Source organism: Acanthochromis polyacanthus, chromosome 10 (assembly GCF_021347895.1).
Source record: "Acanthochromis polyacanthus isolate Apoly-LR-REF ecotype Palm Island chromosome 10, KAUST_Apoly_ChrSc, whole genome shotgun sequence".
Classification (NCBI taxonomy): domain Eukaryota; kingdom Metazoa; phylum Chordata; class Actinopteri; family Pomacentridae; genus Acanthochromis; species Acanthochromis polyacanthus.
The window spans coordinates 14,965,292-14,993,175 of record NC_067122.1 but is presented as its reverse complement, the minus strand read 5'-3'; the positions used below and the strand labels follow the sequence as shown (position 1 = coordinate 14,993,175).

At 41.3% G+C, this 27,884-nt stretch overlaps 3 protein-coding genes across 4 annotated transcripts in view; 1 reads left to right on the top strand and 2 right to left on the bottom strand.

The window, feature by feature from the left end:
• Nucleotides 1-1,291: 1,291 nt before the first annotated feature.
• On the top strand, nt 1,292-12,926 carry LOC110956372 (golgin subfamily A member 6-like protein 22). The gene is given in 9 exon segments (XM_022201780.2): nt 1,292-1,729; nt 1,732-1,784; nt 3,209-3,388; nt 3,757-3,945; nt 4,912-5,088; nt 5,652-5,793; nt 9,690-10,288; nt 10,968-11,112; nt 11,743-12,926. Coding segments are annotated over 9 exon segments (2,220 nt in total). The 5' UTR covers nt 1,292-1,689; the 3' UTR covers nt 12,438-12,926.
• LOC110956371 (dystrophin-related protein 2-like) lies at nt 12,692-21,860 on the bottom strand. Its single transcript, XM_051954475.1, has 5 exons — nt 21,634-21,860; nt 19,946-20,198; nt 16,842-16,959; nt 16,611-16,697; nt 12,692-16,168 (listed from the first exon to the last, which is right to left on the bottom strand). The coding sequence occupies exons 1-5, from the start codon at nt 21,858-21,860 to the stop codon at nt 16,149-16,151; spliced, it is 705 nt and encodes a 234-aa protein (XP_051810435.1). The 3' UTR covers nt 12,692-16,148.
• Nucleotides 21,861-24,803: 2,943 nt separating this feature from the next.
• drp2 (dystrophin related protein 2) overlaps nt 24,804-27,884 on the bottom strand; it is an 83,156-nt gene continuing 80,075 nt past the window's right edge. The window contains exons 19-20 of one of the 2 annotated variants that reach the window (XM_051954473.1): nt 25,755-25,820; nt 24,804-24,922 (exon numbers count right to left, since the gene is read on the bottom strand). In XM_051954473.1, the coding sequence (XP_051810433.1) occupies nt 24,862-24,922; nt 25,755-25,820 (127 nt within the window). In that variant the 3' untranslated portion in view covers nt 24,804-24,861. Of the gene's footprint in view, nt 24,923-24,952; nt 25,821-27,884 lie in introns of those variants that run through there. The other variant, XM_051954474.1, reaches the window with a different exon arrangement.

The window sequence follows — 27,884 nt, the reverse complement described above, 5'->3', positions numbered from 1 at the left end:
GAATACCTTGATAGTCAGTAGATTTCAGTGTACCCTGCACAGATTCAAGACACCCTGTGCCAGATGCAGCAAAGCAGACCACAACAGAGTCTCCTCCATGTTTCACAGTAGGTACAGTGTTCTTTTCTTGGTATGCTTCATTTTTGCATCTGTGAACATAGAGCTGATGTGCCTCGCTAAAAAGCTTCAGTTTTGTCTCGTCTGTCAATAGGACATTCTGCCAGAAGCTTTATGGCTTGTCAACATGCAGTTTGGCAAATTCCAGGCTGGCTTTTTTATGATTTGTTTTCAACAATGGTGTCCTCCTTTGTCGTCTCCCATGAAGTCCACTTTGGCTCAAACAACGATGGTTGGCGCGATCTGACACTGATGTACCTTGGCCTCGGAGTTCACCTTTAATGTCTTTCGAGGTTGTTCTGGGCTCTTTTGTTACCATTTGTATTATCTCTTTGATTTGTCATCAATTTCCCTCCTGCGGCCACATCCAGGGAGGTTGGCTACAGTCCTATGGATCTTAAATTTCTGAATAATATGTGCAACTGTAGTCACAGGAACATAAAGCTGCTTGGTGATGGTCTTATAGCCTTTACCTTGAACATGCTTGTATATAACTTTCTTTCTAATCTCCTGACACAACTCTCTCCTTTACTTCCTCTGGTCCATGTTTACTGTGGTACACATCACATCACCAAACAGCACAGTGGCTACTTGTAACCCTATAAATAGGCCGACTGACTGATTACAAGTTTGTAGACTCCTGTGATGCTAATTAGAGGACACACCTTGATCGAACATGTCCCTATGGTCACATTATTTTCAGTATTTTCTAGGGGTACCATCATTTCTGTCCAGGCCTGTTTCATGAGTATATTTTTTAAAATAATTCTGTTGAACCACGGTTCATGAGCAATGTCTGATTTTCACTGGTTAATTTTCATAGATTTTTAAATTATTATTGCTTTTGCTAGATTCAAATTATTTCTGTGACCATTGTGGATTTTTCTTTCTTTAACAGAGGGGTACCAACAATTTTGTTCACGTGTGTAATTTTCACCAGAGGGGGTCTTTAAGTCATTTTAAAGCTCAGAATGATTGGTTGGTATAGCAGAAAACAGGCTAAGCAAAGAATTTTCTGACATTTTATCAACCAAACAGCACACCACATGATCAGGGAAATAATCTATAGATTCATCAACAAAGACAATGATGATTAGTTGATGTCTTAGTTCAGATTTGTACCTTGCACAATCAACCTTTCAAGGGTTACTTCATGCTCACTCTCCTGTGTGATGTACAGGCCTCTCATGGCCAGACAGCTGCTTCAGTGAGCCATCATTATGTCATCAGAGAACTCTCCTTCCTTCCAGAAAGATCTTTACATGTTCGAGAGTGATATGGGCCTTTCTCATCCACATGATTCCGGGCCCAGTGGTCAACCCCTTTCTCTCTTGCTCCTTCCTGCAGGGATTGCCCCACCAATGGCAGAGGTAGGCAAGGGATTAGCTCCTCAGATTAAAGTGGCCATCTCCAAACCCTGCCTAATCCTGCCATCTGTCAGAGAGCAGCAAACTAGCCAAGACTCTCTCCACTAAGCTAATTAGAAAGCCAGGAGAACACGCATCTCGAGAGAAAAAAGAAATCTCGAAAACACGCATTTTTCTGCCTGGTATTACTCAAGGCAGAGTGACAATGGAGGAGACATACCTTCTCAACCATCCGGGAGTCAAGAAGAAATCCTGGCTGGAGGCACTGGACCACTGCCGCACTTTCCACCTGGGACAAAGGTATCTTAAATGACAGTTAACCTGATGACACTAGATTTAAAGTCAGTGCTTTGGAGAGAGCAATTCCTTGTATAATTAGCATTGTGCTGTGACTAATATAGCTCAGAAAGTGTCTATTTTTAGTGTCTACTTCCAGCCGTTTGTTGCATTGCCTACGTCAATTAGATTCTGTTGAATTATTCATGAAGTGAGAAAATTTATTCTGTACCTGGCTCACACGCACAGAGCAAACATTTGGTCAACCAAATTGCAACATGGTTTTTGGCACTGTGTCTGTGTTTCTGTTGATCCACTGATCTGCCGGTCTCTGACTTTTTTCTCATCCTAGTCACATCCAGCCATATGGCAGCAGGCCTGGACACTGTGACAAATATTTTCCATGACAATGCCAGCATGAATTTCCATTTACCTGTGTGCTAGTATCATAGTGTGTGTGTGTGTGTGTGGGTGTGTGGGTGTGTGTGTGTGTGTGTGTGTGTGTGTGTGTGTGTGTGTGTGTGTTCCTCCCCCGGTGAGGTGATTCCCAGTTGCTCACACAGTTATCAGACCATTACACACAATCTGTAAGGCTATAAATTGAAGGTTACGTGGATCCAACATTATTTTACAGTCAGAACAAAGACAAAACCTTTGTAAGTCTTTCACAAACAGATGGAACCTATCCTGAAAACTGGCACGTCTGTGCTATAAATAAAGTGTCTGAAATATAGCATGATAGCATTCAGGTAAAAAGCTTTTATTGTGAATAATAAAAAACAACTAAAGATTGTGATCATGACAACAAGGGAGAAAAAGCAAATCATACATTTTTTTTTACCAACTACAGATTGCCCAAGTTAACCTCTTTTGATTCATTTTTTATCTACAGTATGTTACTGAGGCACAAAACATGTCGAAAAAAGCAAGAGAGGAAAAACTTGCAATTCCCCTCTGTATGTAGCTGAGGAAGTGAGAAGAGTAAGAAAAAAAACATGATATATTTATGTTGTCTGCATGCCAAACATACAAATGCTGTCTTTTTGAAATTCACTGAAATTATGGCTTAGCCAGTGAGTAAAAGATTTTTCAAGTGTGCCATCAGAACACATTAACATTCACAATGAAGGTAAAATCCATGAGCTTTGAACAGATGTGGGGATCATTCACAGACATCTGCAATATAATCCCACAGAGGATTCTTCACTACAAAAACTGTATCTGTTTTGAAGCACAAAGAAATGATTTAAGTACTGCGAGAATAAACAGTTAAGCACATTAGTTGTTCCACTGTATGTTTGTGCTCATTTATTTGTTGCATATTTTGTTGAAGAATACACTCAGTGGCCACTTCATTAGGTCGTATGAAGTGGCCCCTGAGGGAAGTTTCCCTCATTAATCTCTACTCTTTGAATCTTACTGTTCCCCACTTTCTCTTCCCATCCAAGCTGGTTTTCCATTTCCAGACTCTGCTGGATGACTTTGAACGGACTGTCATCGATGACAGTCGGCTGGCAGGCAGACCGGCTGAGATCTTTGTCGGAAAGATGTTCAAGATGGAAGTCTGGGAGACCTTGTTGACATCCATGAGGATCGGAGAGGTGGCTGAGTTCTGGTGCGATGCCGTTGTGAGTCAAATTACAGACTGCACACACAGTTTCTGAGATATCAAACCCCTGAGAGGTCTTAATAAGTGTTCATGAGTGAGGAAGGGAAGCTTTTAGTCCTCATTATGATGCACATGAGTCAACCTTGTGCAACCTGCTACATGTTCAGTATTCTGAACACAAACAGAACAATCTTTTTGTGCAAATTTTAGTGTTTTTCCTCCTGGAGAAAAATGTAATTTGCAAGTAAAATCAGACTACTTCTTGTGTTTGCCTTGTAGAACTGATTGACACGGGCTGGCAGCACCAGGGGGTTAGCATGATTAAATACTTCTATGTCTTGTTTTAGAGCCTATGTTCATGTTTTTGTTGATGTGCTCATTTTGCAGCACACAGGCTTGTACCCCATTGTGTCCAAGGGAATGAGGCTGATTGCTCAGGGGAAAGACCCCCTGGAGGGTCAGAGACACATGTGCGGCATGGGAAACCTGTTTCACTATCACTCCACCGGTTTCCCCGAGCTAGATGAGCTCATGCGAACTCCTCAGTCACTCATATTTATCATGGAGCTGCTGCAGGTAAGCACCAGTGGTTAAATACTGCATGTCACAGTGAACAGTGAAAAAGGATGGAGTTACACAATCAGCTATCTGTGAATTCTATTCAATAAGCATCTTCTCTCACAGTTTAGCATCTGCAAACAAAGGCTGACAGCAAAAAATAAAAAATAAATCCACATTTATCTATTAAGCCATTCCTTTTCTAAAAGTGAGACACTGTTTTCTAAAATCCACTGACAGCTCTGACAAAACTCAAGTCCCTCTCTGCCTAAAAGATTCAGCTTCGAAATAATATATTATCCAGAACAAGCTTGAGACTCACCAGGAGTTCCAGCGACAGTGGCAGTAAGTTGAACAGTTGATAGTTTCACTTTTTTTTCTGTATGCCAGTTGACAACTTTGCAGTGGTGGAAGAATTTAGATTCTTTACATGAGTTAAAACCACAATTCTACAGGTGCATAAGTAAAATGCATTCATGCAATCAGAATATCTCCTTCTGTAAAAATATTACCAAAGTGAAAGTCATCTACTTAATGGCTGCTTTAAGGGTGTTGAAATATGGAGCCCCTTGATTATAAATTACTTTAAACCACACAGGCACAAGATGGTATTTTGTGCACACTAAGATTAAAAAGAACAAAAATCACTGCAGTTACTGGTGGCCTTAAGCACGTGTTGACGTTATACTTGAAAACAACTCTGTGACACTGCAGAGCTTTTATTCTGTATTAACATTCATCATATCTCTTGGAGATTGCAGCTTTAAAATAAATGTAATATAAAGTCCAAGTTTCCTTTTGTTATGTAGTTGAACAGAGGTAAGGAGAAGTATAACAAATTGAAAATGGTAAAGAAAAAATGCCTCAGAGTTGTATTCAAATACTTCTTGTCACAAATGCACTGCACTGAACTTCTTTTATGTTCACTGGCATCGTTAGAGGTCTTTTAAATCTGTGTTTGCATTCCGTCCCTGCTGTTTCCAGGTAGGAGACCCTTTATCCTACCACAGGGAGTCGTGGATGATGGAAAAGGACGAGAAGTTGCAGACGGTGCCCAGCCTCCACATGGAGGGCAACACTCTGGTCAAGCAGAGACAATTCAGAGAGGCCGCCAGCAAGTACAAAGAAGCCGTCCTGCTGCTGAAAACGGTCCAGTCCAGAGTGAGTGAAGGAGGAGGGAATGAAATAATTGCTGTGCCCGCTTATGAAACCTGAGGCTTCCTCAGGATTTGAGGTTTTTGGGACATGCAACTTGCTCTTTTCCAGTGGGAGATTCCTGTTTTCCTGTTTTGCTCTGCTTCACTGTGTCCCTGATTACAGGCAGTTGGGTGGGAGGGCTGGCAGAGGAAAGAGGAGGGGGAGCTGTGGAGGACTGTCTGGGGGTGGGGGGGGGGGGGGGGGGGGGGTGTAAGGATGGAAGACGATGTGTGTGTGAGATATTTTGATCAGAGAGCATACGGGGTTCTTTGTGCATGACAATGATTTTAGCAGCTTTAGATACATTGAGAAGTTTGATGTTGAAGACGTACAGATAGTTGTCCAAACACTTAGTAAAGCTTATGGTATTTTTTAGCGTCCCAAAGCTACGTCATGTTTGAATCTGTGAAAATATTTCAATTTCCTGAATTCATTTAAATTATTAAAATATATGTAGGGGCTGCCAAGCAACATAGCAGCACTATTAACATGTCTTTGTTCTTTCATCGCTGCATGTCTCTGTGTAGGAGATGCCGGGTGATGTAGACTACATTAATTTGGGTCGAATGATTGTCCCTCTGGAGCTGAACTACTGCCAGTGTATGCTGGAGCTGGAGGAGTACTATGAAGTGATAGAGAAAACCACTGAGCTGCTGGAAAAACACAAAGGTAATGGCAAATGCTTGGGTAGAAAGAACTGTTGGGGTTTATTCTGTTTATTGTCATTATTTTGGGCGATGACACTCATCTTTAATCGGTGGTGTCCTGGGAGAACTGCCTGAGCACGCTTTGTTTTTTCCTGCCTCTCTCCGCCTCACATTCACATGGTTGCATCACTCTGTCAAACCTGTGAGCCGGGCAGCTTCACTGGAGCTAACAGGGTTAATCCTGTGCACAGAGGTAGTTCAACAGTGCAAGACTGTTATTCACTCACTTTCCCCCCAGAGATGTGAACCAGCAAACATCCCATATGTTCACAGTCTTCTAACCTCAAGGCTGCTGCTGTGCCAAAACTCTGAAAGCATGAATTCTGGCTATCAGCATTAAGCATTCTAGTGTAATTTATGTATTATAGTCATTACTATTTAAAATGCAGGTAGATTTTTGGTACCACTGATTTTCACTTTTTTATTGTAGAGCTCAAAGAGTTTCAGAAATCTCATCTTTGAGAAGTATTTTCTTATTCTATCACCTCTCGGATTGCTTTTGTGCCCATACTTGCTTGAGATCAAGGTTGTGCTTTCTTTATAGAGACGCAACCTGAAAGACTGATCCTTACTAGTGAATAGAGATACAGAGAATCTTAAAAGCTCCAGAATGTGCCATAATATGAGCAGAAATGTAGGGGTCATTGAGTTTTTTCCTTTGATAGTTGAAAACAAATTTGATCTCTAACTAAGATGAATTCCAACTGTTTGGTAAACATGCTTATTTGGTTTCTTGACAAGAGTTAGATAAGATGCTATTCATGTATGTCCTTGAAATATAAAGGAAAGCCCGGGAGACATTAATCACGTACCACTCCAGTCATTGATTAAACCCCTGCAAAAATAGGTTTTAGAGGTTTTTGCACAAAAATAAAAATCCTTTCATGCCTAAAATGACATTGATGTAACTCCACATCGTTGCTTCTTCGATAATATGTAGAAGTCCCTGGCTCCATCTACATCCACTCCACTCACTGCAGCTCAAACACACCAGCTCATCTGCAACTCTGTACAGTCACTGTAAAACCACCGCACAATAACAGGCTGTACTATTCAAGTAATTCAGTCAAACATTTATGAACCACAAAACAATTGTGAAGATGAATATTGGTATGGACAGCCCCATCCTGCAAGTTGACAAAATTGTTTTTCTTGTTTAGGTGTCTTATGTATTAATTATTATACATTTCAAATTATGAACAGCTTCAGAATTCCTCTGCTTAAAGTGACATCAGTATCAGTGGTTAACACACATTCATATCAACTTGCTCTCTTTTGCTGTTATTGCAGCTGAGTTATTAGTCTTTGACAGCTACTATCACTGATGACATGCCTTCTAGGATATATATATATATATATATATATATATATATATATATACACACATACACATGTATATATTTAAAACACCTGTGGTCAGATATGGTTTCCTGGTTCTCGATTGTCGCATGTGGTCACAATTTTGTTATTTAATGCTTAACAAGAAGCAAATTGGAAGTATTCTCTAAAATGTCAAACCATTCTTTCTAATCAGGTCCATGAAATGCTCCAGATTGGGAAGTAGAAAAATGAGGGCCTGCATGCATCACTTTCCACCTCTGGATATGAACACTAGCAGTAATTTGAAAGCGTTGGAAGAAGCTGACAGGTCAGGGTCTGCTGCCTGCTCTGGGTTTACTGCAGTGGCTGCTGTATGTGGCAGCTGTGTCTTCAGAGACAGTGTGTAGGAGGGCTGAGGTTGGCAGGCAGCCCTGGGAATTGTACTGTCATACCCATGGCTACTCATATAATCTTAGAGGAGCCTCACATGCTGGCACAGTCTCCACTTCAGAGCCTCATGAATTATGCCTCTCACCCAGAGACAGCATCCATTGAGACAGCCTATATTCTACACTCTATTCCTCTGCCTGGAATTCCAGTTTTACCCTGTACTTGCCTTAATGTGTGTTTGTGTGTGTACTTGTGTGACTTGTGTTGTGAGGCTATAAATCTGTTACTCACGGCCACATTATAGGGATTCAAATCCCTTTTGGGGAAAAAAGGCAAGTTTTCATAACATAAATCACTGCCTTTTAAGATGACGACTTGTTTTAAGGTTAGCGTAAGGTTCGGTTCAGATTAAGTTAAAGGCTGGGCATGGCTCTAGGAAATGAGTGCATGCTGATGTAATGTCTTCTGAAATGCTGGAAGCATGTTAATGTGTGTGACAGGAGGAAGAAGGGTGTGCACGGAAGTGAAATGTGGAAATTGTGGGCAGGAGTTTCTTAGCTCCACTGGCCCTCTTCGAACCATCGTCACAGAGCTGCAGCCCTCTTAATAACGCTTCAAAGAATAAACTGTCATAAACTAGCATCACCAAATCCTCTTCTCCCTTTCTAGTTTCCTTTGTGTCTTTTCTTCCTAATCCAAACATCATTTATCTTTAGTTTGATTTGCCATCTTTTCAAACCAATATCTCCTTTTCTTTTCCACTTTACATTCTTCTCTCTGTCATTGTCACCAATATCATGTTGTCTCTATCGGTTCAAGTCAGCCACTCTGATGCCGTTTTATCCCTTCAACCCAATTGATCTTTTGAAAAGGCTCAGTGCAGTGACTCTGCTTTTGCCGGAGGCGACAGTGAAATCTGGTTAACTGTTGGGCTGAATGAAGATTTAGCATAGAGAGGAATTAAATGCAGAGAAGCAGAAAAATGGAGCCATCAGTGGGTATCTAAACCTAACACATGCAAAATGCACTTGTTCACTGTGTGGTGTGGAGACAGATGAGACGACTGCACCGAATACTTACATGTCTGTGGTAAATATGAGGCTACAACTAGCAACACATTTAGCACAAAAACTGGAAATACTTAACCTGGCTTTCTCTGAAGGGAATAACTTATACCAACATGTCTAAATCTCACTAATTAACACGCTGTATTTAATTTGTTGAAACCATGCAAACAAACAAAGAGTAAAAACAGAAATTCACTGTTTTAACATGGGTAACATGGAATTGTCATTTTGTACTCTTTGTTTACAGATAAAACAATGTGCTAATTAGGGAGCCATATAGGTAAATTTTATTAATGTTGGACATAGCTGGGCTAGTTGTAGTTTCTTTTTTACCTTCATACCATGTCCTTATGATGTTATTTTCTGTTAAAAGACAAGCAGCCATTTCTAAACATTTCCACTTTGAAACTGCAGTGTACCAATGGCAATCTAAGAAACATGGATTCATATTTCCAGAATTTCATATGTGACAAACCTCAGAAACCAAACCTGTCAGCTTGCAGGACTTTCTGTGCTCGTCTTCTCCTCCAGAATCAGTTTGTGGTTCAAACATATACGGATGAATTATTCCAATATTGTAACTTGTCATTGTGAAACGCAGAGTAGAGTGAGTGTAAAAGAGGTAAGCTGGTGAGCTGAGAATGAAATGGCTGGGAAGGTTACACTGATGCCTTCTGAAGGTATGAAGATCTAAACATCTAACTTTGATATACAGAGATGAATTTTTAGGACTTTAATCAATGGCCAGAGAGGGGCTTTAATAATAGGAACAAGTGAGTTTTATCGAACTCTGCCAGAAAAATGAATCCATCTCAAAATGTCAAACCTTTGTTTAAAGACAAAAGGTTTTAGAGTGGAATAAAGATGCAGTATGTATGCAATGTTTGTTCTGCAAACTCAGTGCTAATAGGAAACACACTTGACACTACACACCTACTCCCTGTCCTCAATGCAGACAAATTGCTACCTCAGCTTCAGCAGACAGGCCAGATGTATTATTGAATATCCAGGTTAGACATGCACAAATCTGTTTTCATCTGTGTTTTCTTTTTATTGTGCTGTTTTTTTTCCTGCCTCTCAGACTGTGTGAAGGGCTACTACAAGAGAGCCAAGGCCCACGCTGCTGTGTGGAATGAAAAGGAGGCCCGGAAAGACTTCAACATGGTGGCCCACCTGGACGCCACTCTGTCCTCGCTCGTCTGTCGAGAGCTGAAGGCTCTGTCGGAGCGCATGAAGGAAAAGTACTGGGAAGAGAAGGAGAAATACTGGAACATGCTGGAGAATAAAAGTGAAGAGGAGAAGAAGGAGGGAGATAATGAGGAAGAGAAGGAAGAGATAGAAAAAGGAGAAGACGACCGTGAAAGTGTGAGCACAAAGACTAAAGATGAAGAAATTGCTTCAGAGGAGTCTCCAGTCAGATGTGCTGAAGTTCAGAAAGAGGAACATGGTGAGAACAAGGTCACACCAACTGAAGGAAAATGTGTCAAAGAAGAAGCAGGCACTTTAATCAATCTGAACACCTCTAATAATAAAACAGAGGAGAAGGACTGGCAGCAGATGTTACGGCTGGTCATGTTGCTGCAGGATGAAGGAAACTTCCTCATTAATGAAAAACACTTTGAAGAAGCCTGTGTAAAGTTCAAGGAGGCGATAGAATATGTGGATCTACTTCAGTACAAGGTAATGGGTGATAAAGTGAAGTTTAGTGAAAGCAAGCAAGTAATTATGCAGTCATTGGAGGGAAATTAAATGTAAATTACAGCTTGTTGTTGTGATGATGACGTCCAGATGGAGATCAGGATTGATTCTCTTCATATTAACAAACACCAGTTCAATCCATTTACTGTGATGAATAGTGGAACACGCCAGAAAGTAGAATTACAAAAGGATAGTGTCTCCCTGTGGATCGTAAACTGTAATCATCTGTCATTGTTGCTTTTTTTTTTTTTGCCGAAGAGCAGCTGTGGCATTGTAGGTATGCTGGCATAGTGAAGAGCAGAGAAAGAGTGCTAAAAATAACGGCTATCCACAGAGATATCACTGTCACGGCACTCGCCAGGCTTCTTTTCTCTTTCTTAAGCTCTCTGTTCTGCCACACCTCACTGTCAAACTCCCTCACGCCTTTCACACGCAACAAGCTCCCTCTTCTCGTCAACCCGTCGTCTTCCATACTTCTCTACACTGCCTCTTATTTTCCTCTGCCTCCTCTTTCGATCATCTCCTACATCCAATCTTCATCCGCTCTCCCAACGCTTTAAATCTTTGCTTTGTCTCTATTTTTTTTTCATCTTTTCATAATTTCCTCTTCCACCACCACCACCTCCTCCTTCCACTTATCTCATCCACTCTGTTCTCTCAGCAGGTGGATAAGCGCGGCGACGACTGGGAGTCACTGGAGAAAGTGCGTCTTCCACTGACTCTCAACCTCAGCCAGTGCATGCTGGAGCTGAAAGAATACCAGCAAGTGGTGGAGATCAACGACAAGCTGCTGAAGAAGCACAAAGGTAAAGTGAAGATGGAGCTTGAAGCGGGGAGGGTGGGGGAAAGCAGAAGTCTTAATAGAAACAGGTACATGAGTGTATAAATACACATAGGTTTAGCTTTTCTTCTCTGCACACCAACATTTTTAAGCTTAAAAATATCAAGATCTGATGCCAGTACAAATGCCTGGCCGTTGGCAATTGCCTGCCTTCACACTGCAGCACTCCTTGATCTCTCAGTTTACCAAGGAAAGAAGAAACCAAACATTCACAACCGCAATGCTGTAGCTTTCTTTTGTTCCCCCGGCACCCACCCATAGACATCACAGTCAAAAATGAAATTCATTGTCTTCTTTTTGTTTCTGCTATGATGAATTATTTATAGTTGAGGCTGATGCGAAATGGTTGTTCTTATGCTTTCCTTCTCCCTTCATTTGCTCCTCTCCAACTTTTGCCTTCTACTTTGCCTGTCTCATGTCTGCCATTCACTGTAGTTTCTGCATCCTCCCTTTTGTAGTTTATTTCACCTTTAACGTCTTGTTTTGCTGCTCTCCAGCTTTCCGATCTCGCCGACCTCTTGTTGCCTCCTGTGGTCTTTACATGCCAATAATTCCGTCATTTAAACATATTCGCTCTCCTTCCCACTCTCCATAGGTAACTTCAAGGCAGTGTACCAGAGGGCACGAGCCCATGCTGCATTATGCAACGAGGCTGAAGCTCAAAGGGACTTTGATATGGTGGAGAAACTGGACCCAAAGTTCAAACCCTTTGTTCGGCAGGAACTGAAAAAGCTGGGGGAGAGGATCCGCATCTCGCACGCCGGCCAGAACAAGACTTACTGGGATACAACGCAGGAGAAGTGGGGACCTGGTGGAAGCAAGGCCAAGAGTTCAACAAGAAAGAAGAAATTTGCACAGAAAACCACAGTTGAAGCAAAAAAGATGACTGAAGAGAGTAAGATTCAAGAGAAGGAAAGCTCAGAGCAACGCCCCTCTGCAGAGACAGAGGGAGTGGATGAAGCACAGAATAGTCCAGATGTGAAAGCAGAGCAGAGTAATAAAGAGGCAGAGTGTGGGAGCGTGACTGGACAGGGCTTTGACAGTGAAAATATAGAGAGGGCTGAGGTTCATGAAGCCAGTGTGGGTGCACCGGCTAATCGAGCAACAGATAAAGATAGCGATCCTGCGCCCGTCAGTTCAGACAAAGATAATGTAGCAAGCAAGAGATCAGGGTGTGATAAGGGCAAAAAGAAGGTCAAATGCCAATCGGGTGCTGCACCGAAACCAAGCAGAACAAGCTCAGGGAGCAAAAACACAAGAGGTAAGGCAGGAAATGGTCCATCAGAGTAGACCACCAGGTTGAAATTATTTGATAGAAGTCAGAGAGGAAGAAGAGTAATATAGACAGAGGGAAAAACATGACAACAGTCCAACTTGAAAACAGGAAATATTGATTCTGCCAATATACAAATCCAAATATAAACACAAAAAAGGAAAAAAATAATATTAACAGCCTGTATTTGGCACCATTCTGAGTTAAGTTTCATTGTTCAATTCTCAGAGGGATAACGGTAGTCACATGAAAAGCACAGGCAGACAAGGAGTTTGCCAAATACAAAGTTTTTATTTCTGTACACAAAGAGTAGAAAGCAGCCAGTAACCCACTTGTTATTACAGTAAAAAGCCTTTCTTCACAAAACTTTTTATACAGATTAAAAACTCCAGAGAAAAGACAGAAAGAAGTGTTTGAGTTCTGGACGATAACAGAAAATAAAACCGTTAAACCATATAAATTTGAATGATTAATGAGGTATTAATGGTGATTAAAAAAAAAAAGAAGAGAGAAACCTTAGTTGACCAGTAAGGTATGAGTGTGTATATACATTTATATATGTGTTAGTGCTATCAACACCTTGCTTGAGGTGAAATGATTTATTGTTACGTGTTGTGTGACATACATGTGTCTTTGTTACATGTTCAGATGCATAACGGGAAACACACGGGGGATTCTGGTGAAAGGGCAGGAGAATAATGATAGGGGTTGTTAGTGTGTCGGCCACACATATGCAGTAACGGATGTCAGGATGGAGATAGTGTTCTCCGAGGTGACCCTTTGCCTCTGTGGAGAGCCTTTTCTCTTCAATCACACAGCTTCAGTCATGCCACAGGGAGCTGGGTGTGTGTACGAGTGTGCAGAGGGTAATATAGGGAGCAGCAGCATAGAAAGACGTACATGGATCAGACCTCAGATGATCGCACAGAGATGACACTGGCTGTGTGACTCCTCTGCAGCGGGACCACCATCCATTTACGTGGTGGTGTCAAACAGCAGCACAGAGGACAAACTGTGAATAGCAATGCGAGTTCGTCACACAACCACCTAGTGTATTTATGTCATTCTGCCACCTCTATATGCTCTTAAAATAAATATGACAAATGTTGACATGCAGCCCTGTGGGGAAAGCCTCCTCCTCTTTTTCACAACTTGTGAAATTACATCATTTTGCATACCCACATACAAAAGATACTGAGGGTGATGGGTAATCATCAATGTGTAATGAGATGTGTAAATACCAATAGATAAATGTCTATGAATAAACATTACTTGTCTTTTTTTCTCTGCCTCCCATGAGCAGAGCAGCTGCTCTTTGTTCTGACTTGAGAGAGTTTTAACAAAACAAGTCTTTAAGCGGTGCTGATGCCGAGAAGGATTCAACAAATAATGGTAATAATGACTTTCTTCAGCAGCTCAGCAGTGGCAGGCTTCAGTGGAGGTGGAAGTGAAGACAAGCAGAGCTGTGTTTGGGAAACAAGGCGCTTGCTCTCGCTTCCCTTAAGGCTATTAGCATTTTTATTATGAACGGCACATCACCTTTGCAACTCACAAACCTGCGGAGCTGCGTCCTTGGGGACAGTTCCCTAGCAACAGTATCAAAACTAACAAGCAGCGAGTGCTGAGGAGAACGGTGTCAAATGTGAGTGCGATGTGCCTGGAGGGGGAGCCCATAATGAATGCAGCGCATGGATTTCAGTCTCATGTATGAGAGGTCAGGGTGCCTTTTTTAAGGTCTGTGTGTATATATCTCTTTCTTTCAGTCAGAATTAGGTGGTAAGATTGCAGAAAAAACACACACAGCCAAAGCTTCATTGTTTCAGGCAAACTGTAGTCCTGCTTCTGGAGATTTTGCTGTGGCAGGCACATCAAAGTGGATCTCTCCCTCGAGCCCTCAAGCAATGAATGGATTGGGCTTTTTTTTCTACCTTTCCTCTCTTGTTTCTCAGATCTTTAGTCCCTCCAAGCATCCCCTGCATCATGGGTTCACTCACAAAAGCCTTACTTAGCTGGTTTCAACCTCTGGTTGTTCACATGTGATCCACACTTTTCCATTCTTTCTTTCACTTCCAATCAACCACAGGGCCATCCACAGACTGACACACTCTCGTACACAAATACTGCATGCGACCCCCTTCCCTGAATGTAAAATATAACAACAAAAAAAGTCCAGTCGGACGTACTCTTGTCCTACATGGATTCAGTTTGGTTTTAAGGCATTCATTGACTGTGCTATGTTTAGAGCAGACTGCACTCCACGACCCTGACATGATGAGGGCAAAGCCATTTCAACAACACATCCTTATGTAAATCTAAAAGCAATTAAGTGTGAATTAGCAAGGGGGAAAATGACACATGTAGAGTCAATAGCTACTGTTCTTTTCAAATCTACATTAAACAAAGGGATTATTGAGGATGAAGTCAGTGTAGGACTGCGTTGTGTTGGTGTGCCTTGTACCCCTCCCTGTAGTGTCTGGAACTGGACTAGCAGAGAGGACGATAGCTTCAGCCTGGAGCGCCTTTCTCTTTCTCGGCACACAGCAGGAGAACACTGAGATCCCAGAGTGGAGGCCTGTTTGCTCATATTTATCGGCAGACAGTTCCTCAACAAACCGCAGTTCCAGCCACAACACAAACTGGCTCAAAACAGAGAACTCCTGCGAGTGGAAGAGATGAAATGCAACTCCATTTTTCATTAGTCTGTGTAGCTTGTATTTTGTATTTATGCACGTGTTGTTGATCATGCAGGGAGACCTTTGTTGTTGGTGGATAATGCAGGGTGAGTACTGTAAATAAGAAGTATGTATGTAGCAGCATACGGGTGTGTGTGTGTGTGTGTGTGTGTGTTTCTGTGTACATATATATATATAATGAGTGCAACTGGTTCTGTATGAGCGTAAAGGGCTCACTTAGGAGAGGCGAGCAATGAGAGAGACAAGCAGCTTGAGAGGATTAGAGGAACACAGTGTGCGCTGTGCTAGCGGGCACTTTGGCTGTCTTAAATAAATCATGGATTTAACTGATGATGTGTCATTCTCACAAAGTAAATAAGCTTGTTGTGGGTGCTGTCAACTCCTTGACAATCTGCACCACGCAGCCACATGAAACACAGTCAGCCCAGCCCCGATCTAGTTTACACCAGCGAGCTTCAACTCACCATCTCCCTTCACAGTTCCAAAATAACAACCATGATAACACATTCAAGGAGAAAATAAAAACACAAATACTAAAGACACAGGCATTTTGACAAAACAAGGGGGGGTTTCCTTTCTATTTCTTTTTGCATTTATATATATTTTTTAAAGTTCCTTTCATGGAAGGTTCAATTTGTGCTGTGGACTGATATAAAGCTTCACACCTCCGAATGACTACACAGATACTGGTAAGCACAGTGTGTTGGCTGGGCATTTTCCTTTGCTTTAGTCTCTCCCTGACCTGCTGCTAACATTAGTTTCCTTTGGCTCGTTAACATGGTGTCAGGCTGCGCTACTGAAGTTATGAAGCACAGCCTGGCCAAAAGGACATCAGTGTGAGCCTTTTAGCAGTTTGCGTGAAAAAGGCTTTTAGTGCACAGAGTTCCAGTAGAGGGTAAGCTCTGAGTGTCACAGATGCTGCTGTGGTCGCAGGGCCGGGTGTATTGTGGCCTGACCTCAGCCTCATGGAGCTCCTCCCTCTGCCATCAGGCATCCTTTCAGGCTTGCAGTCTGTTTTTCCAAGCCCACACAGGGTTAGATGTGTGAGGTGGTGCCTGAAATTAGGAAACAGAAGAAAAGTAAAAAAGAAAAAAGAAAAATCTTTTACAAGTTTAGAAACACATGCAAAAGACCAAGAAAATGTTCTTGGCTATAACTTAAAAGGCTATAATTATGATAATCCCTTTCTTTGTTCAAGTTACAGGCTTTGGATTTCCCAGCAAATTGCATTTTAAAAGCAGTGGGACAGTTTGTAAAGCGTGTGACAGTGACGCTCTCTGTCTCTTTCTGCTACGGTCTCCGTTTCTGTCTTATCTTACTCCTCCTCCCTGCCATTTAATCTCCCGTCCCTCCCCCTGACTATCGACCCGCAGCAGTACATATTTGCTCTCCTCTCCATCTCTCACACTCCCTGAGGGCCGTGGAGGAGCAAAGAGTCTGCCTCTGAAGTGTGGAGCGCTACACCGGCGAGGATCCGTGCAGCCGAGGCAAACTCACCAGGTTCTGAGGGGAAGACATTTCTCAGCTGCTCGATAACCTCCTGGAGCTGCAGCACCGTGTCCTGCTCATGCTCCAAATCATCTCCTGACACACACACACACACATACAGAAAATGTTACCCCTCAATGAGCGGATAAGGGGAGGATGGAAAGGGAGGATACATGGATTCACATTCAACATGTGTGCATGTGTCAAGCCCACATCAGAGTCTGGCTGCACGTCGCTGACCTGCTGCTTCGGTGTCAGTAGTCTCTCTGCTGGCCGGCTCCCCATGGTGACCAACTCCAGACACAGGAGATGACAGGGTTGACGGTTCTGATCCGTTAGCTTCTGAATCATCTTTGGGCTGTTTTGTAGGAAAGACTCATTATCATTTCCATCATGTTTCTGACTTCACTGTCATTTAGCCTTTTACACAGTTATAAATGTAATGGCACTCAGCCAGCAGCCCCCAAATGGCATCTCCCTGCAAAATTATTCAAAAAAGGCAATTTTCCCTAACAGCTGTTATGCAAAAATCATCAGGTTACTGTGATTTGCGCTTTGATAGGCAGCTAAAAAGGTGGAGAATTGCACTGTACACACAAGAATTGCAGAAAACACACTGACAGAGATGGAAAACCACAATCAAAGATGCATAATGTAACTTTCGAGGATATCATATGCAGCATACAGTCCTTTGTATTTTTTTTTTAGCAACACTGGAACAATACTCTAGAGGCGAACAAATTCAGTAGTTGCAGCATCTGCTGAGATTGGGAGGGATTCATACTTACACTTCTACAGACTACAGAGGAAGATTCTACAGATTTTATTTTCAGAGGAAATGAAACCATGATATTGGTCCACGAGGTAAGAATTCAAATAGCATTTTTTTCTATCCAGCGAAACGTACCTCCTCCTCCCTAGACACACTCTCTGTTTTCTTCACTATTAATTTTCCAGTCTTTAACCTGAAGAAGCAGCCCACTGTCCTTCTTTCTCAGTGTCATTATTCTCTTGTCACTCACTTCCCCTGCTTCTCCCATTCACCCCTTATGCTTTGGCCTGAGTGAGCAAGACCCTCGCTGGTAAAAATCTAACTTTATGGTGTTTATATATATATGCTAGAAGTTTCATTATTAGTAAAATGAGCAGCCAACACCACTGCTGAGCATTTCCACTTTCAAACTGCATTCAAACATGAGAGTCAGACTTCCAGGTTTTCATGTAACAAACCGAAGGAAAAAAAAACCTGTTAGCCATCAAGGTGGGGCTCCAGCTACAGCAGTGAGGAAGTTTAGAGTGAGCTAGATCTGCAGCCCTGTTCTTCTAGAAAAAGCAACTGTATGAACTTCTATTAAAGCCATTTTAATGCAGGAAAAAAAAACTTATAAAAATGAAATTCTAAAACATAGAGATGAGTTTTATGAGGTTAAATCAATGACCAGAGAGCGACTTTACCAATTTAGACATTCTCATCATGATAACCAGTAACTGTGCATCAACTCCCACTCTCCTATCCATCTTGTTTTCACATCTTGCCTTTATATTGCAGCAAATGATGCTCCGGAGTGTCTTAAGGCCTTTCCTCTCTCTTAACTCTGTCTGTGTTGTACTTGTTTGTACTCCCACTCCCTTTTTACATGTTCTGCTTTGCCTTTTTGTACTTGCAAGACTGCATTTGAAGAACCGTGGTACTTGAAGTGTGCACTGTGACGCATTCAGATCTCGAAAACCATTGAGCTTGAATTTATGTCTCTGTGCACCTGCAAGACATGAAGCTGCTGCATTTAACCAAAGGTCTACAACCCAGCAGATGCGATCAATTTTGTGACCCTCAGTGTTTCTTCCTAAACCTCAGTGCTCTCATGCTCTACTTAAAATGCTTGATGTGGGTAACAGTGGCAAGAATCTCAAAGCTGAAGTGTTTTTGGCATCATTGAGCAAATATTTCAAAAAAGCCTTTCATCATATTGTAATTCAACTCGTCGAAGAGGAAAGTACACTACTGCACCTCCTCTGGGCTCCATTTTCAGGCTTTATGAAATGTAGCCTGTGACGGGACACTTTAGCCAATCACAGGTTTTTTCAGAGCGACAGTGCTGTTCCTGTTGGCTGTTCTATAAATGCAAATGCATGTACTCTGTAACTATAGTCTATGCCTTCCATTACTCTCTCAGAGAAAGAAGCTGATAACATAATTTTACTGTAATATTTTAATGTAGTAATTGGTTAGCCTGTGTAGGTACTGTTATTGATGTTTTATGCTGAGGTTATCAATCTTCAGCAAATTATGGTGAGACATTCATTCTTGGGCATTTAAATTAATTGGGAAAAAATAATTTCCCGCAAAGCTTCAGGGACAGAACAGTTGAATGGAAAACAGAGAATGATAATTGGGTACATTTCCAATTTATTTTGTTGATCAGCGCACAAAAATATTAAATAAGTCCTCGAACCAAACCCTCATTTTTTTCTAGATGATTCCCCTGGAAATAAACAATAAACTGGCAAAACTAACTCACCTTACAAAAATAACGCTTTCAGAGAATGTGTGTCCTTGTTCTGTTATATTAGCATCAAATTATGTATTTCATTTTTCAAGAAACCTTGAGAAACCTATTTAAAAACTGTATGACTGTAAAATAAAGCATTCCCTAAATTTTCATAATTCAGATAATAATTGCACATTTTGTAAATATAAATATCGAAATGCAAATTCACTAGTGACTACAGTTGCCATATAATAAGAGGGGCGACAAGCTAAACCAAAAAAATCACCACATGCCAGCAGAACAACTTCAGAGCAGTTTGGCATTGACTCTAAGTCTCTGAACTCTATTGTCGGGATGAACACCATTCTTCTAAAACAAAGTGTTTTGATGATGTTGGTGGAAAGGGCTGTCTAACATGTCGCTCCAAAATCCCCCTTTGCTGGTAATATGAGACACATAATTTTCATACTCATCAAACCAATCAGTGACCCCGTGTATAGTAGCTCTGTCATCCTGGAAGAAACTACTTCTATCAGGAGAGAAATGTTTTATCATAGGATAAAGGGCATCACCTAGAATAAGTTTATATTGATTTGCAGTGACTTTTCTCTCTGAGCAGACAAGAGGATCCAAACTATGGGAGCAAAATGCCACCTACTACAACATGACAGAGCCACAAGATCACCTCAGTGTAGGGGCCAAGAGTTCAGGCAGCTCCTTCAATTTGTTACCATAAAAATTCCCTCTAAAATGTAGCAGATTAGAAGTGGAAGTGCACAAGAGCAGTGTCTCTACATTTCACCTAAGAACAGCTCTTCAGTAAATGTATCTGCATCACCAGGCCTCCCTCTGTACCTGTAGCAGCAGCTCCCTGAGCCGGCGGAGCTGAGACTCTAGCTGTTTGTTGTGGTCCTCCAGGATCTGCATTCGGGTCTCCAGGCGCGTCTTGTGCTGCCGGAGGACCCGAGCCTCGGCCAGGAGCTCCTCATCCTGCGGCCCTCCTGCCGTGGGCGAACCAGGTCCGCCCTCTCCTGCCTCCGTCAGCATTGGAACCGACGCCGCCTCTTCGTGCTTCCACTTGAGCCGCCTGTACTCGCCCTGCAGCACCCTGGGGACCACCCAGATGGAGGAAAACAGTGAGGCACACTTGTTGGTGCAGCATGCGAAACACTCTCACACAGCTAGAGATATTTCTCCTGCTCCCCACTGATGCAAATAATAAAACGCGCCTACACATAACAGTCTGGCATTTTGTGTTTATGAGTTGGGTGACTGGAATAATTTCACTACATGTGTAAATAGCAACACATCAAACAGTGCAGCAACCTCATATCTCTTTTAGTGCCGCATGGGAAATACAGTCATTACCAATTACAGAATCACACAGACAGAGCAGATGAAAATCTTATCTTGTTTTGTAATTGGGGTCTCTGAGAACCTGAACATTAGTAATGCATTAGCTGCTGCAACAGATTCGTAAAACATGACATTGTTCAAAATCAGGTCTATGAGCAATTCTCCTCAGATTAGACAGTTATTACGCATTGGGCTGACAGAGGAATGTTAAGTTTTTATGTTTTTCTAGCTACAGGAACGTCAACAAACAGCAGACATTGTAATCACTAATAGGGCTAACAGAGCGCGCTACAACAGGACAGATTGTGTAAAAAATCTGAACTAGGTCAAGGTTTCAGACAGCCAAAGGGCAGAAATGTATCTGAGTGTGTATGTAACCATATTTCTGTGTGTGTGTGTGTGTAGAAAGGTCACCACTGAACTGACGACAAGGGAGATTTATTCAAATGAATCATTCACATAAAGCAGGCCTCTGGTAACCAATTAAGAGGATAGCAGGAATGAATTTGCTTCATTTATAGAAAAGGCCTGAGCCTCTAGCACATAAATTCAAATTCAAGCAATAACATCTTGTGTTTCAGAGATGTTTAAGACCTAAATCACATCAATCAATTCAGAATAGCATCTTTGTTTTTGCCTCTGCAGGAAACCGACAAACTGCCAAACACAAGCTGGATTTACAATCGTGTCTCTGTTATTACCACGCTATTTTATGGACTTTACTGTCAGGTATGCATGCAAAAAAAAACCTGTGCTTTTTTTAAAGGTTGTTCAAAAGGATTTAGAGTGTGAATGTGCTTACTCTCTGCAGGAGTTTTGCAAATGGCAGCAGACATACTGAAACCAGCGTTATTATGCTTGAAGGGAGCGTTACTGTTGAAACAAACTTCTGAAACCAAACCTTTACATCTAGGCTGCAAACCTTATCTCAAATCTTAATCTAAACCTCAATCAAATCTATAAGCAAATCAAATCAAACACAGGTCTGAATGCTATAAACTGAAAAAACATCAAGTGTTTGAGATGTGATGGAACTGGTGCTTATTTTTGTCTTAATCTGTGGTAATATGTGAGATCAATGTGTATTTTTTGACCATTTAACCAACATATGAAGAATCAAGACAAAAACGTTGCTCCAGACTCAACAGAAACCCTTTTTTTTTTTTTTTTTACCCCTGGCTACTGACCTGTTCTCGTTCTCCAGGCGGGCCAGGGTGCGTTGGAGCTGCTCCTTGTCCTGGTGCTCCAGGTGAGCCAGCAGCATGTGCTGTCCGCAGGGTGAGTCATGGTCCAAGGCTGGGCTGGAGTGACGCAGGAGGTACTGATCTTCATCCCTGAGTCCCCCACACAGGAGACAGCACACTGAGCCACCAGCACACAGCCACCAGCAGCACAAAGCAGAAGCCAACGGCATGGGAGAGCAGACAGGCCAAAGCAAGGCAAGGCAAGCAGGACGAGGACAGGAATCACAGGACGAGACACAAAGAGACAAGACACAGCGGGACGGAGCACTGTGACACTGAGCCAGGTTCACAGTCCAAATATGAAGCAGTCTGTAATAAACTAGACTCACCGCACCATTAAAAACCAGCTAACATCTATTTAGAAATTGAAGGGGCTGATTAAGCTACAACACAATATATTGCCCAAATAATAAACCCTTTATTGACTTCGGAACAGGAAACTTATTGCGCAGATCTATGATGGTAGACCTGGGGCTGTTAAACATCAAATGGATCTGTGAATGTTTGGCAATTATTTTAATGGAAAGACAATTGCTTGTCTGTTTATATGGTGCAATAATACCTTTACCGATAAAGCAAAATACTTTATTGAACCAAAGTAAAAAGAAAGTTTGCAGAGCTTTCTGTTTGTGCTACATATCATGTGATCAAAGTCTTTGGTAAAAAGAGGATGTATAGAAAAGAACAGATTCATCTTAGCTACACATTTTTTTCTAGAATATATGCTATTTATGTCAGCTGAATCAACATGACCTGTCTGGTCTCTCCAAGATTTCAGTATTTTGAGTTACAGGTATTTCAGATAATGACTGTTCCATTTTTCCCCTATCTATTTACTAACTTAAGACATTTTGGCGGGAATTTCCTATAGAATTTGTCAGGTTTAGTCTTGCTTTTGCTGAGATAATCAGCATTTATTGAAAATCACATATACATTACACCGCCCACCCACTTCATCTTATGCAATTCTACCTCCGATTATTTAGACATATTTGTCTTATTTTGCAAAATTGTATGTCTCTAAATTGAAAGCTACATTTCAGTTTTAATTTTGTATATTTGTGATCTCTAGAAGTTTTCTTCAGCTGGAGTTGTTGCCCTGGGCTCCAGCAAAACAAAATCTGCCATTTGGTTCCTTTTGGATCAAATCAAGTCTCTTGCAAATAATCGCGGATTCTGGTCTGATAGTAATCTAAGTTTTGAGCAGCAAAGCTTGTACAATCATGTTTTCATCATCCAAGAAATATTTTAATAATACAACCTATTTTAACTTTTAAAGACACAGAGACCATTTTACATTCTTTCATATCATCATGCCTGGATCCTTGCAACATTTTACCTCCCTAAACTGAAAATCTACTGATCGACTCCAGAACGTAAAGAACTCAGCTGCCGGGCTTTTAACCACAACCGAGAGACATGTCACATCTCTTCTGCTCCCGGTATGTTTTAGAATAGATTTAAGATTTTACTGATCACTTTTAATGGCATCTCTTCCAGCTATATCTCTGACCTCTACAGTCATGGACAAATCCTTAGGCCAACCTGTTTTCTTCAGTTTCTTGTTCATTTTAATGCCTGGTACAACTAAAGGTACATTTGTTTGGACAGATGTAATGCTAACAACAAAAATAGCTCATAAGAGTTTAATTGAAGAGCTGATATCTGGACATTTTCCGTGGTTTTCTTGATCAGAACCAAAATCACCCAAGTTCTTCCATCAATAGCTATGGCTTCGTACTCCCAAAAACAGCTTTCTGGCATTCCATGTTTTCTTTTCTGCCTGTTTTAGTCACATGATACACACAGGAGTTAGCACTTGACTGCACAAGCATTGTTTTTGAAGACTGCAGCCATGTATCTCGGTATGCTCTCCACCAGCTTCTGATATTGTTCTGCTGTCACAGCAGCCCATTCCTGTTGCACAGATTCAAACAAATTTGCTTTGTTTTTGGGCTTCTGGTTCCCCACTTTGCGTTTGATGATTTTCCACAGGTTTTCGATTGGATTTAGGTCTGGTGATTGAGCAGGCCAAGGCATGGTTTGAATATTTCTGTTTCTCCATCCAGGCTTTAACTGACCTTGCTGTGTGGCAAGGGGCACTAATATTTTTTCCATGACTGTTTATACGCCGGTATATATTATCCTTGGGTAGAGGTTTTTGTTTCTTCTATGGGCCCAGCTGAAAACTAAAGGGGACAAAGGAAATCAAATCAATTGAGCCAGTGACCTTTTATCAGCTCCTTCTTTAAATATAATTTTGTTGGATAGAATTTCCTGATTTTATGTGAATTTTGATTTATTCTTTATTTTTCTTTAAAATATTTTCAGCTATACCTTCATTATGCTGCCTTATTGAGCACTTTGTAATTTGAGTTTTAGAAAGTGCTCCATAAGTAAAGATTATAATTATTAGAATATCAAAGAAAATCTGCAACTACAATCCCATTAATCTGTGTTATAGCTAGTTTACATCAATGGATGAACTGATAGTGTAAGGTTCTCAAAGCATCATTCTGCAAAATACAGCTTGAACAGATGCCTCTCAGCTCGAGGACAGCAAATTACAAAAGGGGGTTGGAGCACGCTGCTTAATTAACAGCCTTTTATTGTGCAAACTAAGTGTAACTAAATAGCTCAATAGAGAAAGACTAATACTGCTTACAAGTTCAATAATTTGATTGTGCAAATAAATATAAGAAAACATAGCTTGAAAAATGCTGGTTTGTATGTGTGTATCAAAAACAGTCATTTTAAAATGAAATTATAAACACAGCTCATATTTAAAATGATCAAAAACCACAGATTCTTACGCACATTATTTCTGACTCATGAAAGACTGAAAGTCTGTTCCCCGCCAATAAGTACAGTGAACTCAGAACAGTGTATACAGGTGGAGGGTGACGGCTGCACACATAGGCAGCATGGCTCTGGACAGGAAACAGTATGTTGCCAACCAAACACCAGCTGGAGGCACAGATAGCACAGCAGCATGCAGCAGAGAAACACAGAGGCACTGACAGACAGAAGGATGGGTTTGCAGAATAAGAACAAGAGACAAGGGCACAGAGACAGAAAACAACACTGCTACACACAAGCGGCAGCAGCGAAATGTCATGCATACAAACACACTCTCAGGCACAGAATTATGCACACACATAGATGCAAATACTATATGTACATGCACGGACATACACACATTTTCGTGACAAAGCTCCATCCAAGCAACACTCTAGATACGCGCACACGGCAACAAAGACATTGAGAGCAGGCTTGAGAAGCTAAGACATCAGAAGTAAAGAAAGAGCTGCACTGCTGCAAAGTATTGTAGTTTTGTCTAAACCTGAAACTAGCTCTTAATGTGGTGTCAATCACAGCGCTCTCTCTGGGCAGATACACAAAAAACACATGTGAAGAGAAATAATGAGCACACTTCCCAGTGTACTTGCACAGACACACACCTGGAGCCCTAAAAAAACAAACCGTAGCTGCTGGGCATGCAACCTTGACTTTAAAGCGTAATAAAAAAAAAAAAAAAAAAAGGAAAACTGTCTCAGAGAGGGGAGAAACGGTTGACAGCCCACACAGATGTCAACAAAATAAGATATGGACACCGAAACATGATCTCAAACAGCCGCTCTCTCCATGTGGCACTTTCTCAACTTTTCACAATGAGGAATGACTGCCTCATTCACATCAACCATCCTTATTCCTCTCGCTGCTGTAACCTCGCCAACGCCCGCCACTCAGCCAGATCCCACACACACACACACACACACACACACACACACACACACACACTTTGTATTTCTGCACATGGACCTGAATCACAGCAGGCATGTGGATGATGAAGTGGGAGTGAGTGCATGCTGCTTGCTGTGGGTCATTTTCATTATGCGACTGATCATTTAGATGATTACTCAGTCCTCCCCTAAGAGTCGGACATACGTGAAGAAGCCTGAGCGCACACACAAACACGGACACAGGAAATGAATCAAGAGGAAAGACACAAAACACACACGTAATCCCTGGGTGTTGTAATGATGGGGTAGCAGCATACTCACAGGCTTTCATCAGGAGACAGGCTGTCCGTGAAGAACGAACAATTCTGGCTTTCCATTTCTGCCAGTCTGTAAACATATATAAACACACATCAGGGTCAGTATATCAGATGTACACACATATTCACATGTAGACAAATAGATACATAAAGGAGACAGGAGAGTGAATGAGTCACAGCAAAGAACAAGAAAAGAAAGAGCAACAGATTGATAGTATCACACACTGGGGAAATATGTTCCACCAAACACAAGGTTAAAACAAATAATCACAACAGCTTAGCTTTTAAGTGCTGTGGGTAAGACCTCTGGCCTTTGAGTAGTGCAGGCAGCCACTGAATAGCAAGCTGTCAGAAACACCTGACTAACAAGAGTGCAGAATGGCAGAAATTCTACTTGTCATGGAGAGCAAGCTATAAACCTGTCCAGAAGCCGGGAGGATAAAACTGTGCTGTGCCCTGTCTACCAGCACGCAGGCAATAAAAAGCCTTTTAGAAATGTGCTGCTGTCCAGCACCACGGACAGCGACTTTGTGTGTGTGTGTGTGTGTGTGAACATGAAGGCTGTGAGTGAGCAGCTGTGTGGTTGTTCAGGACCAAGGACAGCGCTTCCAGTTCTGCATTATGTCCTGCTGACTGTTGGTGGACAGCTGCACCGTGCACGCTGCTCTGTAAGCTGTTTCACTAAAAGGCCAAATAGAATGTACTGCAGTAAGGAAACAATGGCATGAATAAGAAACTCCAGGGCAGGAAAAATGACATGAAGTTGGTAAAAATGATGTTTAAAATGTAAATAAATGACAAATGGCATGAAGCTCAGCAGGTAGATTGAGTCATCCATTAATCACAGGGTGGGATGACTGAATGGCAATTGTTCCTGTTGCAGGGGGCCTTAATGGAAGCTTCCTGCTGTCACTGTTTATGTGTCTGTTTGAATGGATGAATGAGAGACAAGCCGTGAAGTAGTGCAGTGTAAAGTAAAACTGCAGAAAAAACATATACATAAATAAAAACAATAAATAATACAGCAACTCTAGGAAGCCAAAGCAGGTACACATACATTCCTCTTGTTTTCTTAGAATTTTTTTAGCGAAGCTTCTTAGACTGTTTAATCCTTAAATCCCCAAAAGCTCAGGTTGGCTTGAAAGGCACATTGTTTAAACTAAAAAAAAAACAAAAAACAGAAAGACAAAATTACATAATTTACAAGCTACAGAAAATGTGAATAACAGAAAGAATGTCAAATTTTAGACTTTCTGACAGTTCTTGAACTACTCATCTATGACGTGCTACTCTGTCAGGAAAATTAGCCAAATCTAAGTTTAAATTTGTGATATTTCACCAAAAGCCCTTTATTTTTTATTTGCTCTAAGCGGATTCTGAAAAGATCAAAAAATTCTTCCCTCTACATAGCAAACAACTAGTGACTCAACTGTTATGTGACAAAAATTCAGAAACTTGAACTTCATCCCGCATTGACACAGAGCAGAAAGGAGCCAAGTGTAAAAACAAATTCAAGAAGAAAATAGTAAAATATCTATATTGCAAATCATTGCCATTTTTATAGTATTGGCATCGCCTGTAGCCACATGGAAAAATGTTGTCAATATTCATTCCAGTTTTTTTTCAAGTTCTATAAAATAAATAATCAAACAAATTTAATTTCATTTTTTTAGATTATTTGTCATTATATTCATATCATATTGCATCAAGGATATTTTTGAGTTCTCGCTCTACTTCGAGCCATGGTTTTACTGTTTTCAGGTGCTGTTGTCAAGGCAGTGACATACAAGCTGACAGTCATGAAAAAGTAGCAAAAATACCTAAACTCTGGTTGTGTGTCTGACAGTTATGTGTGCAAAAACTTTTCTGCATTAAAATTGGCATATTTTTTAAATGCAATTTTTGTTGTCTCATATACTAACAATATATTAATAAACTACAAAACTAGTCTGACAACTGCTTGCACATTTACAACACTCATGGTTGTTCTGTGTGTGTATTTAAGCTCTTTCTCATGTATATCGCCACCCAGATTAGCACACACAGCTACATTATTTCAGTAACACTCTTACCAACAGCAGCCTCAGTAACCAACAATGCAGCTGTGAAACCCTTTCCTAATCTTCGTTCCTCA

Bases quoted from the DNA above. Each gene is read 5' to 3' on its own strand.
- LOC110956371 (XM_051954475.1), bottom strand. From the start codon at position 21,860: ATGCCGTTGGCTTCTGCTTTGTGCTGCTGGTGGCTGTGTGCTGGTGGC. The intron at 16,960-19,945 runs GTACAGAGGGAG...CCTACAAAACAG, and splicing joins TCAGGGAGCTGCTGCTACAG to CCCAAAGATGATTCAGAAGC. The intron at 16,169-16,610 runs GTGAGTTTGCCT...TCCTAATTTCAG, and splicing joins TGTCTTCCCCTCAGAACCTG to GCACCACCTCACACATCTAA.